Here is a 15,878-nt window from a genome sequence, read left to right on the forward strand (position 1 = left end):
CATAAGGCTTGGTTTCCAGACCCTTCATCTTGGTTGCCTTCCTCTGCATACGTTCCTGGGTGGCAGAAATATCAATCGATATACATGCTCCCTGAGCCTTTTTTTTTTTTTTAAGGAAACATGCAGTGAATTGGGATGTAGTTTTCCATTCGGCAGCAGAAGCAGCTGATCATATATTCCTGCATTGCAGGGGGTTGGACTACATGGCCTTTCTATGATTCTGTCTAGGGTTTACCGAGACCCAACCAATCACAGGCACCCTTACTGCTTCTAGGTCACATTTAGGCAAACTATGGTAAAGGCATTCCAGGTCTAAGTTAAGTGAAATAAATACCTCCTCTTCTTGTCAGAGTAAGTGGAAATAAACGTGTGCTATCTCCACTGTGCTGCTTACACTGATATATATATAGAGGGGGGGGGGAAGGGAGGGAGATATTAGATATAGTATGCTTTTCAATAGTAGTACTGCAAGTTTAGTCTAAACCAGGGGAAGGGATCAAGGTTCTCTTTGAAACATTTCAGATGTTTTGCTCGTTAGAACATACTCTTTTCAGCCTAAAAGCTTTGTTCTTTGCAGCCAAAATATTGAAAGGCATCTTGCTGGGAAGGGATGGGTGGGTAAAAAGATTACTGCATCCCTTGGAATGAACTATAACCTAAAATGTTGAAGGCAAGGATGTCAAGCTGGGCAATTTATACTTTCTAGGAAGCCACCACTGTACCTTCAGCACTAAAGAAACTTATTGCAGGACTAAGTACAGGGAGGCAGCCCAGTTTCTCCCCGCAACATGATTTAAACGTCTTTCAGAAGTAGGCATTAAAACACACAGAAACCTACGGTATTGTTTTGCTCTTGGCACTGCCTGCTAGGAAAAAATGTAATTTTTTGTTGGAAGGACCCTACGAAGGTCATTTAGAATCCCTGGTGCAAAGCCTATGCTATTAAGTCATTTCTGTTGGGGTTTCTGGGACCGGGGGTCCCATTCCTTGCAGGAAAAGCCACTTGGCTAGGGTTTGGGGGATTGCTCACTGCTGCTGTCTTCCTGTAACCTAGTTACAGGTAGGTAGCCGTGTTGGTCTGAGTCGAAGCAAAATAAAAAAATTCCTTCAGTAGCACCTTAAAGACCAACTAAGTTTATATTTTGGTATGAGCTTTCGTGTGTGTATCTGAAGAAGTGTGCATGCACACGAAAGCTCATACCAAAATATAAACTTAGTTGGTCTTTAAGGTGCTACTGAAGGAGTTTTTCCTGTAACCTGCCCTACCCATCTCTTCTCTGCCACAAAGATAGATTTCTGTGCCCTTGTAGCAGGAAGAGATAGGAAAGTCGAGCATGGTTTGTTCACGCCCTCCCAAGCTGTCTTCAAAGCATTCAAACAAGACTTGTTGAGAAAGCTTAGGCTTTTAAACATGCATTTCAGTCGAAAGCTTGCAAAGGCTTGATCACACAGAGATGTGCTTTTGTGCATCCATAAACATGGCAATGTCCTTTCGATTAGGCTTGCAATGTTGCATGCTAGCCCGATTTACTCACTTACATTAGAGTGTGGAGCAGGGAAGATGCAATTCTTGGGACAATTCAAATTTTACCCCGCGCAGAAAAGCACTTCGGACAGAACGGTGGGGGGGAAAGGGAGGTGAGATCGTGAATTACGTTATTCGCAAGAACTTTTGGTTCTTCCTCTGTAAGGTGTAGCTGCTTCTTCCGTTTTATAACTAGGAGGTGTCGATTTTGCCCTCGTGTTTCAGGATGCCCGGGCATGTCTTCATCATGGGGTGCCAGATATGCGAAGCTGCAGTGCTACATGATTCATTGGTCCTGCGACCTGCTTTCCTAAGTGACATTCATAAAGCACACACCTCAACCTATCAGTCTTGATCTAGATGTTACTGTGCTGGAAATAGCACTGCTTGTGATCAATAAAAATCTGTTCTCATGCTTGCCAAGTACAAAGTACGCTTGGACATCTGATTGAAAAGTATCAGGGTTTTTTGTTTTGTTTTTGCAAGACATTGTCCTTTTATGTTCTGCTTAGCTATGCTAGGATGTTTGCCATCAATAAATCTATGCAGTTGCATCGTGCAGGGAGGACCAGAGGGTTGGTGGCCCCCGGCGCATTTGGTAGGGGGTACATGTTGCTCCTCGCCGCCCCGCCTGCCCTGCGAAGCTCTGGGGAAATTGCAAAAACACGTGCCTCAGTTAAAAAGATTGCTCCCCACATCAAATGGGGGGGGGCGCCTTTTGCATGGTCGCATGCAGCCCCTAGATCCCAGTGCAGTGCCCAGTAGTACGGGCTGGCTTTGCCCTCTCGAGGCTGGATACCTGGAGGTCTCCACCTACCTTAGCCAATCGCCCAATCCTGCCTGGGAAGGTGTTGCCAAGGGATCGGCCAGGTAGGGTGAGAGACCGCCCTGCCCACACAACAGAAGGTGAATCTTACCTGCGAAGCGTCAGTTGGCTCCAGAGCTTCTCCCGCTTCGCCCTCCCTCAGTTAAGCCTTTTTTTGTAGGTTAACCTCTTCTCGACAGGTACGCAGGAGCTGCTACGTCATGGTCGCTGTTGAAGGGCCGGAAATGAATTTTCCTGCATTGGCAGGCTTTGCCTTCCCCGTAGCAAAGCGTCATAACTTTGGCGGTTTCAGGCCCCTGGGCAGATTCCTTTAGTCTATCTTCCTAAATGGGTGGGTGGGGTGAAGCGGTGACCCACGCCCTCCTTGCGGCGGTGACCCCAAGGTTCCCCATTAAAGGGGTCTTGAGGGGAGGCATTGGCCATATGCCGATAGGTTGTCATTGCTCTCCCCTGCAACGGTGGCGAACGGGGGGAGGGTTCTCTGCTTGAACATATGTTCTCCAGAGCCAGCCCAATCCCCACACATTCTGGATAACCCTGATGTCCCCCAGCTCCCCGGCTGGGGACTGGTAAGGATAAAGGCCCAATGCCTGAGCCAAGGTCTCCCTACACCTGAAACTTAATAAAGTTGTGGCCAATTTTAATCCCATAGCACGTTGTCTTGAGTCATTATTCCGCTCAGGGGTCACCTGGGGGTTTGGGGGAACTCCGCCTGTCCATGCAATGTGTATGCAGTTTTCATGGGGATTTTTTTTAAAAAAGGCTGATTGCTATGGAAATGTGGGAAACTAGATTTTTAAGCTTGGAACAATGAGAGATTAAGAGAACCAAATTTCACAAGGTCCTTCTATCCCTACTCTCCAGAGGCTTTTGTGATTTTAAGTGCAATCTCATTTTGCATGTGGACTTAAATTGAGTTTTCTTCTGTCTCTTAAGTTACAGGAGTAAACATTTGACGGCATCAACTGGGAAACGGATTCGCAGTTCATTTTTTGTTGCCTTTTCTTCTCTGTTCGAACGTAGATGCCCTTGCCCCTTTCATCTGCCATTACACAGGTAAGCTGTTGGGCTCCTTTTGGGGAGAAACGGTGGTACTGTATACAAATTTAATGAATACATTTTGTGTAGAGAAAGAAGAATATTAGTGGTATAGGGCCATACTGTTGTTGTTGTTGTTGTTGTTGTTTAATCATTTAGTCGTGTCCGACTCTTCGTGACCCCATGGACCAGAGCACGCCAGGCACTCCTGTCTTCCACTGCCTCCCGCAGTTTGGTCAAACTCATGTTCGTAGCTTCGAGAACACTGTCCAACCATCTCATCCTCTGTCGTCCCCTTCTCTCTTTCCCAACATCAGGGTCTTTTCCAGGGAGTCTTCTCTTCACATGAGGTGGCCAAAGTATTGGAGCCTCAGCTTCACGATCTGTCCTTCCAGTGAGCACTCAGGGCTAATTTCCTTAAGAATGGATAGGTTTGATCTTTTTGCAGACCATGGGACTCTCAAGAGTCTCCTCCAGCACCATAATTCAAAAGCATCAATTCTTCGGCGGTCAGCCTTCTTTATGGTCCAGCTCTTACTTCCATACATCACTACTGGGAAAACCATAGCTTTAACTATACGGACCAATATGAGTGTAAATTTTTCATTTTCTGGATTATTATTTTTTGTAGATGTAGTGTTCAAATTATACTGAATTGTTCATTCATTTTTTTTTTAGTTGGTTCCAAATTTTGTGGACAATCTCACCCTTTTGTTCCCATCGCAGCCAAGAATCCAGGGTGGCACCTGGGTGAAGTTCTCTTCCTCCTGGGCATCGTGCCTGTTGTCTGCCTGTTGTCAAAGTCTTTAGTGTGCCAGCACTACCTCCTGCTGAGATATAGCTTACTGGTGCATTTTTCCTGGCTGTTTTCTGGAAATCAATAGCCAATATATGCTGTTTCATAAAATGGAACCCCGAGGAGCCATGTCTTGAGTTGATAGGAAACATGATTTGCCAGCTGACAATCAAGCTGCCTAAAGCTTACAGAAAGCCCTCGTAGGCTGCTCTTTCTGAATTTGGTTCCTAGCCTCTGTGAATAGGCACTTATAAAAAAAAATATAGCAGCAAAAAACTCTTCTAAATAGCAGTGTTTTACCACTTTCCTTTTTGTATCAAGTTGTTCAGTTCCATATGACAAAATACTGCTATTTGGGAGGGTTTGGGGGTCTGTGCTATTTTTCCTGTTTCTTCTTTTGATTGCTGCGTGTCTATTAAACATCGAATGGCTGTCCTCTTTGTGCCCCTGACATCCTGCGCTCGCTGTAATTCTCCTCAAATTGTAAAACCATTTCTTCATCGCCTTCTCTAGTCACCTTCTCTCCCCCAATTTATGCTTTATTCAGGAGTGGAGAAACTTGTTAAGCCCACACTTATTTCTCTTGGTGATCTCATCTGCTCAGGTGAATTCTTAACAACCTCTTCTGATGAGTCCCTAAATCAGCCGCTGACCTGCCCACCTCTTCTCAGGGCCAAACCATACACGATGCACAGTTCCCAATCTCTTTCCATCTGGTCTCGATTTCCTTTATTTTTTTTTAAATGAAAGGCAAGCTTGAAAGATTGCAGTTGGGAGTGGAAAATGGGAAGGAGAGGGGCAGCTTTTGTCCCGTCTACTGTTCTTCTTGAAATTTTGGGTTGTTTTTTTTAAAAAAAGACAAGTAGATGTGGCATAACCAAGGGGTGGCAGCAGTAGTGAGGAGTACTAGAGGAAACGAAATATATGTGCTTTCTCCAGTTTTCATGGAAATTCTTGCTTTGGTGTGGTTTTGCAAAATGCTCTTGTAAAAGTGCTTCTTGTCTGCTAATATCCTGCTATATATGGGATAGGTGATTCAGAGGACAGATTTATGAGGCAGCTTCATTAAAGGACAGCTATTTAAGCATGAGAGGTCTGGAGGGTGGCAACACGAGAATGGGCCTTTTCTGCTGTGGCTCCCCATTTGTGGAATGCTCTCCCCAGGAAGGCATACCAGGCACCTTCATTATACAGTGGTACCTAGGGTTACAGAAGCTTCAGGTTACAGGCACTTCAGGTTACAGACTCCACTAACCCAGAAATAGTACCTCGGGTTAAGAACTTTGCTTCAGGATGAGAACAGAAATTGTGTGGCGTCAGCAGGAGGCCCCATGAGCTAAAGTGGTACCTCAGGTTAAGAACAGTTTCAGGTTAAGAACGGACCTCCAGAACGAATTAAGTTCTTAACCCGAGGTACCACTGTACTTTCAGCACCAGGCAAAAACTTCCCTCTTGAACCAGGTCTCTGGCTGATTGACATCTGATTCCCTTTTAAAATGTGCTGGTGGCGGAGGAATTATTGGATTGTTCTTGTTTTTATTTCTATCTCGTATTTTGTGCTTTTATATTGTGGTTTTATGCTGTGAACCGCCCTGAGACCTGCGTGCATCGGGCGGTATACAAATTTAATAAATGCTAATACTCCTTTCTTCCATAAAAAGGGGCTAGAAATGAATAATTTTATTTTCTTTGAAATGTAAGTTATACACTGCCTGTTAACTTGTAAGACAGGAGTGTGGCACCTTTGGCCTGCCTGCCTGCCTAATAAGTCCCTGCCCATTTGGCCCACCAGGGAGACATGGCCACAAGCCTCACACCTGATGTCAGGTGTGGAACAGGTAAAATGGGCCAGAAAGTCTGCACGCTCCTTTGCAAGGCTTCTTGAAGAGCCTTGCTGGGTGTCAGAGCTTTAAGAGAGACCTGCACAGCCAAAGCCGCCCCAAATCAGCTGGGATAAACTGCTCTAATCCTCTGGAAACTCCCTAGCATAGCTGAGGGGGCTGGAGGAAACGACTTGCATTCACGGTGCTTCCTTCAGAGCATTGAATACAAACAGCAACCTTTGGAAAGAAAAGGAAAACAGAGCATCTTTTTCTTTCTTTCCAGAGGAAGGAGTTTGTATTCCAAGCACTGGAGGAAGTCCATTAAATACAAACCGCTTTCTCAGCAGAGGAGAAAAATATTCCTTTTAAAATAAGCTTTTCCCTGTCTCTAGTGACTTCCAAGTTGTGATCAGCCAGTGGGCAATTGCAGGGAGCATCTTGGAAGGAGGTTGCTGTAAACAACGCCCTCCCCCCAACTTTTGACAGGTGTCAGTCAGGTGTTTGTCAGAGTTGGCGGGGGCTGGAAATTGAGGAAATAAAGATCTGGCCCTGTGATCGGATCTGTTTCTCCTCCCTGGCTCTAAAGCAACATACGACTGTTAATCAGACTCAACTCAAATGAGCAATGGCCTGGGGGGTGCACTTGTGTTAAAATGTTAAAATGAAATTGTTGTTGTTGTTTAGTCGTTTAGTCGTGTCCGACTCTTTGTGACCCCATGGACCATAGCATGCCAGGCACTCCTGTCTTGCACTACCTCCCGCAGTTTGGTCAAACTCATGTTCGTAGCTTCGAGAACACTGTCCAACCATCTCGTCCTCTGTCGTCCCCTTCTCCTAGTGCCCTCAATCTTTCCCAACATCAAGGTCTTTTCCAGGGAGTCTTCTCTTCTCATGAGGTGGCCAAAGTATTGGAGCCTCAGCTTCAGGATCTGTCCTTCCAGTGAGCACTCAGGGCTGATTTCCTTAAGAATGGATAGGCTTGATCTTCTTGCAGTCCATGGGACTCTCAAGAGTCTCCTCCAGCACCATAATTCAAAAGCATCAATTGAATTATGGATAAATTCAATCAAAATGAAATTGCCCCACCATAAAACAGGTACTGCCGAATTGGGAGCCTCAGAGGCAAAAAGTGACATAAGCTGAATGTGCGGCGGATTACAGGTGCCTTCCCAGTGACCAGCTCTTGGGTTTTCTCCCGTTTCCTGCAGAAATACCCACACTTCAAACGTCACATGAATTCTGCATGAGATTCTGCATGAGCCAGATGTGGTATTTGATCCAAGCACTGTGTAACAACCCAGTTTCATTTGCTTTTAATTCTCCGGCAGAGTAGCCCTGGTTTAAACACATTCGATGGAAAATAATTAATCTTAAAGAAGGTTAACCATTGAAAGGCAACCCAAGGAAAGCATGGGAAGTTTGTGTATGAATGGGATATTGATGAATTCTTACATTACCAGAAATGGGTTTGGGTCTATATTGACTGAACAAGCATTGGCAAAATGTGGCGCTGTGGTCTAAACCACTGAGCCTAGGACTTGCCGATCAGAAGGTTGGCGGTTCGAATCCCCGTGATGGGGTGAGCTCCCGTTGCTCGGTCCCAGCTCCTGCCAACCTAGCATTTCGAAAGCACGTCAAAGTGCAAGTAGATAAATAGGTACCACTCCGGTGGGAAGGTAAATGGCGTTTCTGTGCACTGCTGTGGTTTGCCAGAAGCGGTTTTGTCATGCTGGCCACATGATCCGAAAAAACTGTCTGTGGACAAACACTGGCTCCCTCGGCCAGTAAAGCGAGATGAGTGCCACAACCCCAGAGTCGTTCGCGACTGGACTTAAAAGTCAGGGGTCCCTTTACCTTTAAGAATGAGAGAGCAGGGGATTTGAAGAGAGTATATCTGGATAGATAGTGAGTACTTCAATTTGGTGTAGAAAGCCTGAGGCTCCTCTGAAGAAGAGTTTGCTGTGTGTTTCCATAATCTATCAGCTATATTTGTTTGTTTTGCATAGTTTCTATCCTGACTTTCCATTCAAAGTTCCCATAACATTTTACATTCTGTGAAGTCTCTGTAATTTCTTCAAAAACCACAAATACTGATTTTTAATTAAAAAAAATTCAAATAAAAATACACAAAACTAACAACAATAGTATTTTTAAATTTTCTTTAAAAAGTTCTCTTCCCTCTTCTTTTTCCTTTGAATTTGCAAATGAATTAAAAAGAAGCGATAATATTAATTTTTTAAAAAATTAAAAGAAGCGATAAAAAAGAATAGCAGCAGCAACATCTTTGGGAAGCAATTAACATAGCCAAAGCACGGATTAAAATAAGTTAGCAACCGTTAAACGTCTTGGGAAACAAAATGGCCTTGCACTCTTGGATTTGGGAATTGAGGGGAAGGGAATTCTAGAATGGCTTTTAATATAAGCTTTGATCTATTGCAGTGTGGAATTAAGTTATGTCTAGGGACTAGCATCAAGAGCGGCTCACAATAATTTAAATAGAGGGAATAGAAATGGCTCCCAAGAAGGTTGCATCCATTGAGGTGTACGTTGCATCTTTTACCCTTCTCAGCTCGAAATGTGATTTTTCTTCACCCTTAGTAGGCTGGAATCAGGAGGGAAGGCATACTGGTGACAGCGCAGACTGTTGGGAAGGATGCGATGGCAGGAAATTTTATTTATGCCCTCTAGCTGTCAGTTGTAAGAAGATCTTGTTACATCACCTCTGAGGAACTGGCCGACCTTGATCTAAGAGGAAGGCATTCTGCGTTGACTGAAGTGTGGAACTGGGGCGGAAGGGGAAGGCCAGGGAGAGAGAGCTGATGCACAGAGATAAACAAGAGGTAACCAGGTCAGACGTTTCTGCAGTAGTATGTTGACAGCTACTATATTTCAGTCTCCTGACACCGTATTCTTGGGCAGAATGTGCTAGGCTAGTGGCAGTGGAGGCTACAGAGTAGATAGCCTACTGCTTTCATTGTTCTTTGCTGTCTTCGTAATGACCCTAACTCTTTGATGCTGTGAATGAGCTTAAGGAGAATATTGGCTACTGGTTGTGGTTTTTAGTCTTGCCAGCTTCACTCAGGATCTTGCTAATTGGGCCCCAGCAGACCAGCACTCTAGGACCTTTTGAAAATGTCGGAGAACCCATCTTTCCTCGCTAGCTTTCCACAGAAGGTGTTTTAGTTTAGGGTTTTGGCTATTGTTGGGGTTTTTTTTTGGGGGGGTCATATTTTATATGCCCTTCACCAGCAGGTCCTGGGGCATATGACAGGAGTTTAATCAGAATTATAAATACAGTTGAAACGCAGTACACAGGAATAGGATGGGCCTACATCTTGGGTAGTCAAAGAGGTGCCTCATCAGCATTCGCTGAAAGCTGAAGATGCCAGACACACCTTTATGGGAAGAGAACTCTACAACTCATGGACCAATGCCTTGTCGTGGTGAAGGGGCTTGAATAACTCAGAGAAGCTATGAGCTATGCCATGCAGGGCCACCCAAGATGGACAGGTCATAGTGGAGAGTTTTGACTAAACGTGATCCACATGGAGAAGGAACTGGCAAGCCACTCCAGTACCCCTGCCAAGAAAACTCCATGGACAGAGGACAAGAGGACTAAACAACAACAACAACAACAACAACTCTACAACTCAGGGGCTGCCACAGGGATTGCCCTCTTCACAGTCACCCTTCCCGAACTTCTGAGGGATGTGGGACTACCCAGAAAGCCCCCTCTGTTGACCTTACAACCTGGGAGGGTTTGTAGGGAAGGAGCTGTCCATTCAGATATTTGAGGCCTAAGTCGCGTTAATTGCTGGCCTGTTAATATTTTATTGTGCCTTTATTGTTAATTGCCATTTTTTTTGGAAGCCACCTTGAACGAGTCTGCTTCTAAGGGTGGCGTGCAAATATTTTAGATAAAATAAGTATATTTCAGGCTTAATCGGTCCTTACTACTTTCAGACTAGGCACCTATATCAAATTCCAACATCTTCATTGTATGTTGGGGTGGGGTGAGGGGCTGGATCTGATTGGTGGGCTGCATCCTGGCCACCCACCTGTCAATACCTTTGCAGCACCTTGAGGTCAGGGGATGAGTTTCTTTTGCCAGCGTAGTTTGGAATAAAAGGAATGGCTTTGCAGTTGCCTTCAAACCTTCCTTTAGGCGTCTTTATCCGCACCATACCTAATATAATACTTGTCAGGTGTAGGGCAGGTGGCTGTGGCTTCAGGTAAGTGGTCTTGTGGACCTAATCAGGGCTGCAGGCTGCAGGATCCCCACCACAGACACAAGTGGGTGACTTTTCATTTGGTCATTTGCAACTGAATGCTGGAACAACCTCATTGGAGAAGCATTGTGTTTGAGGAGATAGATGATAATGGGAATTTTGTCTGAAGCTGTTTTTTCCATGCATGCAAACCACCACTTGCTGTTGCAGCTCTTGAGTAGTAAAATCTGCATGTGTGGACTTTCTCTTCGAAGGAAAGAGAGGGAAGTGCTTTTGCATATTTCTCTGTACTCAATACATTCCGATGCTCATGGTGTTGGAGGAACTTCAGACAAATGTTTGCATGAAAGACGCACCTGTTTTTCATCTGAATTGTGTGAGCACAAGACTCTCTCTTCATTCATTTGTGTGGATGTGTGTTTCCTTTTAGTAATATTTACCAGCTGCAACATGGACACAAGCAAGAAAACAGATCCCCCGGTGTCAGTGGAACTGGTCCAAAAGGCAAATCCCGACCGCAGCCCAGTGCCATCCATTTACGTACCCGAACAAGGTGGCTACAAAGAGAAATTTGTGAATGCAGTGGAGGACAAATACAAGTGCGAAAAGTGCCACCTCATATTGTGCAATCCAAAGCAGACGGAATGCGGACATCGGTATTGTGAGACCTGTATGAATGCTTTGCTAAGGTTAGTGTTTCTTGGTATTGTTTCAATGGGGTAAAAATGATACTGAAGGCAAGGTGCTGGCTTCCTAAGCTAAATCCTTTCATGGTCAAGTTCTAGGCATGAAGTAACTTCGCATGTTGAATATATACACATAAAGAGCAAACACCTGGACTAGTTTCATATCTCGCAATCCACAAATCAGCTCACCAGTCATTTTTTAATTGAGTCAAAATGGGCAGGTGGGCTCCCCTGTGACCTCACTTGCCTTCCAGAAAATAGTGCTCTATGTGACACTACGTATGAGATTATGCCCCCCCCCCCCTGCCCTCAGTTAGGGGAACCATACATTTTGGCTGACCGTGAAGGCCATCCAAAACTCCTTTGCTCCTTAGTGCTTGATGCATGTTGTTGAGAGAAAGAGAGAGAGAAGACAGACTGGATAGGTCATTCGGTAGACCATGAGACTCTTAATCTCAGGTTTGTGTGTTCGAAGCCCACAATGGGCGAAAGATTCCTGCATTGCAGGGGTTGGACTAGATGACTCTCATGGTCCCTTCCAACACTACAATTCTGTGGTTCTATGACAGACAGATAGTCGGAAAGAATGGGATTATATTTTCCCCAAAGACCAAAGGAAGAGTTATGGAACACCTGAGAGAGTAGCTAATTTTAAACTGCATCTCTTGTAAGTTGATGCTGATAACATTACCATAAATTATTTGCCAGTTCAGAAATAGTTCCAGAGAAACGGAGGAGTTGACATTTCCATATTTTGCCGGATAGATGTGAAACATCCACGTCACCAATTATATAGCTGTAGAAGAAAACAGGGAAGTGAAGAAGACACCCAGCCCTAGGGCCTTCGTAGTGGCTCTGAGCTTTTGGAATGATGGGCTGTAATATTGTTTCAGGCAGTTGTTAATTGCTCGCTACTGCTGTTAAGCTCATTGCGCAGCACCTAGGCTTCTTGTCCTTCTTGATCCATCACTGTAAATATGCAGGCATCAGAAACAAATCTTAATGAGTCCTACAGATCAAAGTGCTGTTTTATTGCAAATAAAGGGAAAAGTCTAGTTATTTCTTCCTGGATATATGTATCATGGAATCATAGGGTTGGAAGGGAACTCAAGAGCCCATCCGGTCCAACCCCCTGCAATGCAGGATATATTAGAAATGAAAGTCATTTGTTCGTGTGTGTGTGTGTGTGTGTGTGTGTGTGTGTGTGATTTTCATAGTAGAATGCTGTCATCTCGTACTGTTAACAGCCGATAAGAGGGAGACAAATAATAATAATAATTAGATGAGGTAAAGTGAAAGATGTGGGGGGGAAATGTTCCTGTTATGATGAAATCAATTTGGGAAGAATGATACTTGTAGTCCAAAAAGCTAACTTGGTTGGCATCTGCTTCCCTAAGATGTTTAGATATGTGATTAAATGTTAATTGTGTTTTTGTGTTGTACCAAGCAAATGGCCTTGTGAAAGTGTGTGTGTGTGTGTGTGAATTAAATAATAATAATATGAATTTCAAATAATCTGAAAGCTGCAAAGAGTAAATGGCTTTGTGGTGTTTCACTGCTCGTGCAATGCTGTTTGCATACCACTACCCCTTTCTATATAATTCTTCTAGAATCATTGTTTGCAGTGATTGTGTGGGCTCCGCTTCCATTTCCAACTCCCAGCTATTAAAATGAATGGAGAGTGTGCCACTGCATTGGGTTTGGAGCTGTGGGTGGAAAGCAATTCCATTCTCGGTTCTCGTGTACTTGTTAGAATATAACGATTATGCCGTGGAGCCTTTCACATACTCTCTCTCTGGGTCATCTGAGGATAGAGAGACGAGATCCACTGAAGACAGCCCAGTGAAGATTACTGCTCAGTATGCAGCAGTAGTTTAAAAGAGCAAACAGGATGCTTGAGTGCATTCAATAAGGACTAGGAGACAATAGCACAGTATCAGATGAATGGTGTTTGTTCTAATGCAGAACACAAGTTTCCTGCATTATCCTCGTCTCAAAGGGACGGAAAATTAGAGATGAAAGAAATGAAGAGAGTCATAGAATCGTAGAGGTGGAAAGGACCCTGAGGGTCATCTAGTCCAACCCCCTGCAGCACAAGAATCTCAACAAAAGCATCCATGACATCCAACCTCTGCTTAGAAACCTCCCGAGAGAGACCTTTCTGCTGTCTTAAGAGCTCTTACCATCTGAAAGTGGTTCCTGGTGTTTAGTTGGAATTTGCTTGGTTCATTGGTTCAGGTCCCAACCTCCGGAGCAGGAGAAAACAAGCTTGCTCCATCTTCCATTTGACAGCCCTTTATCTATTTGAAAATAGCTATCGCATCATCTTAAGTCTCCTCTTACCCAGGTTAAACATACCCAGCTCCTTCAACCGTTCCTCATAAAAGCTTGGTTTCCAGACCCTTGATCATCTTGGTAGCCCTCCTCTGCACATGTTCCAACTTGTCAACATCCTCCTTAAATTGTGGTGCCCATATTCCAGGTGTGGTCTGACCAAGTCAGAACAGAGTGGGACTATTCCCTTGATCTGGACACTGTACTTCTGTTGATGCAGCCTAGAATTGCATTAGCTTCCTTTCCTTTCCTTTTTGCTGCTGCATCGCTCTGTTAACTTACGTTAAGCTTGTGGCCTACTAAGACGTTAGAAAGTCTGTTGCTGTCGGCATGACAGCATTTAAAAGATGAGGATTAAATTGACTAGAGTAATCAAGGGCTGCAATTGAAGTAGCTAATATAGGTGATGCGAGGGCATTGTCTAGAACAGCATTGGCCGCTGAGTTTTGCACAACCGAATTGCCAGCATCCTACTCATACATTGAGCAGCAGACAATCGGGGCTGAAACTTTGGCACACATAAAGACTATGCACTGGAGCTTTGGAAGAAGAGTAGAGATGTTGGACCTCTTTGGGAGATGCCGCCAGGTGTCCTGAGGAAGCTTTCCCCCAACTGTATCGCTGTGCTGTGCTGGCACTGTGCATGTCCAGCTGTCAGGGGGGCATAGTGAGCTCTACGGGAGCGGAACCCCCTCCACGCATGAAGAACTGCGTGTGCACACAGTGTGCGTGAAGGCACCAGCTGCGAAGCAACCTTATCTCCCAGCATTGTTGCTGTCAGTAAGAAAGAAGCTTTCACTCAGTGTTATGCTCTTAAGGTAATCTTCTTGTTGCATCAAAGCCGACAAGTGATCGTGAATGGAGCATTGCAATAGCATTATGCTGCTTTTGCAAGAGCTTTGGCTCAGGGTTGCAGGTCGACGGTCTTACGGTGCAAGTACGGTTTCTTTAAACTGTTTATAGCCATGCTTTTAAAAGTTGACTTGGAACAGTAAGCTTGCTACATTATTAATAAAGTTATAGCTTCCCGTTTTTAAAACATAGAATTTTAGAGATGGAAGGGGACCCCCATCAGCTGTCCCACACAGGGGTCGAACCTGCAGCCTTGGCGTTATCAGCACCATGCTCTAATCAACTGAGCTGTCCAGGCATTTTAATGCCATAAACTTTCGTAATAGCCGTAAATAGTAAAACCTAGCCTCCTCCGACCTGGTGTCCTCCAGTTGTTTAGGACTACAATTCCCAACATTCCTGACCGAGAAGCATCTGGTTAAGGAAAGCTGGCACAACCTCTCTCAGGAAGACTTAACCTTGTTGGTAAAGAGCATGATGAGCTGATCATACAGATTAAACAAAACAAAACAAAAAAAGGAAGGAAGGGGAAATAATATTCTTCTTGAATATTCACTGGGCTGGATCCAGATTTGCGCTGAGCAGAGCTCTCCTTGTGCTGGAAAGATGGGATGTGGTGCTGAGTCCTTTTCTTCCCTGTAGCCCCCTGAGATGCTCAACCCAGAGGGCCACAGAATCGTAGAACTGTGGAGTTGGAAGGGACCCTGAGAGTCATCTAGTCCAACCCCCCCTGCATTGCAGGAATCTCAACTAAAGCACCCATGACAGATGGACATCCAATGTCCAAGGAAGGAAAGGAAGGAGAGTCCACCACCTCTCGTGGGAGACTATTTTCTGGAACAGCATAGGTGCTTGTGCTGGGGGTTGCAGTGGAAAGGGGGAACCAGTAGAAATTGCCACCCTGCTCCCTTTCACTAGTGGTGAGCCTCTGTTGGATCAGCGTTTCCTTTCCCTTTCTTTCTTTCATTCATACAGGAGCAAGTTTTGGACCCAACTTATAAGGTGGCTTTTGATTTGATTGGTTGTATTCTGCCTGCTTTTTGCGTGTATGTGTGTCATTTAACCTCTATGACCAGTGCGGTCCCAACCTTTGCCTATTTTTCCTTTTTAAAAAAAATAAATAAATGTACTGACCTCTGTTTAAATTTATTGTCAACGTATGAAATGCTACATGTATGCAAACGAAGTTTTGGTGTAAGATCAGTTGTTGTTGTTGTTTTTCTTTTCTAGCTCTGCAATTCCAAAATGTACAGCATGTCAAGAAACAATAGTGAAAGATAAGGTATAGTTCCATCTCCCCACCCCCTCCCCCCAAAAAACAAAACAAAAGAACAAACAAACCACCTTATTTTGCATCTTAAACTGGGTTGCTTTGCTTACCTCAAAACAAGAAATTGGCCTTTACTTTCTGCAATGTAAATGCATTTCGAGCTCTCTTTCTCTTGCTCCAGAATTTTTCATGAGTGCAGTTCTTGTATGGGTTGTCCTTTTCAGAAACAGGGCCCACCTGACCCCCAGGAAAGCAGGTAGAGCAGGATTCTTATAGCTGATCTTCTAACTCCTGATAGCAGGCAGCTGATGATGAACTGTCTCCTTAATTGCTCACCATTCACACATAGCTGCAGTTCTTCTCTGAGGAATCAGCTGAGGTGCGGGTAGCCAACAGTCCATAACAGGCGGATAGAGATGTACTTACCGTATTTTTCGCTCCATAGGACGCACCTAGTTTTTAGAGTAGGAAAACAAGAAAAAATATTTTGCTTTCTTGA

The 15,878-nt window shown here is 44.5% G+C and overlaps 1 protein-coding gene across 4 annotated transcripts in view; it reads left to right on the forward strand.

The window, feature by feature from the left end:
- The window catches only part of TRAF3 (TNF receptor associated factor 3), a 79,801-nt gene that overhangs the window by 34,484 nt on the left and 29,439 nt on the right, over positions 1-15,878 (forward strand). For all 4 annotated transcript variants that reach the window (XM_035105552.3, XM_088655646.1, XM_060271740.2 and 1 more), the window contains 3 exons: positions 3,288-3,407; positions 10,668-10,926; positions 15,340-15,391. In XM_035105552.3, coding sequence (XP_034961443.2) covers positions 10,688-10,926; positions 15,340-15,391 — 291 coding nt within the window. In that variant the 5' untranslated portion in view covers positions 3,288-3,407; positions 10,668-10,687. The remainder of the gene's footprint in view (positions 1-3,287; positions 3,408-10,667; positions 10,927-15,339; positions 15,392-15,878) is intronic.

The sequence above is a fragment of the Zootoca vivipara genome, chromosome 1 (assembly GCF_965207765.1).
Source record: "Zootoca vivipara chromosome 1, rZooViv2.hap1.1, whole genome shotgun sequence".
Classification (NCBI taxonomy): Eukaryota; Metazoa; Chordata; class Lepidosauria; order Squamata; family Lacertidae; genus Zootoca; species Zootoca vivipara.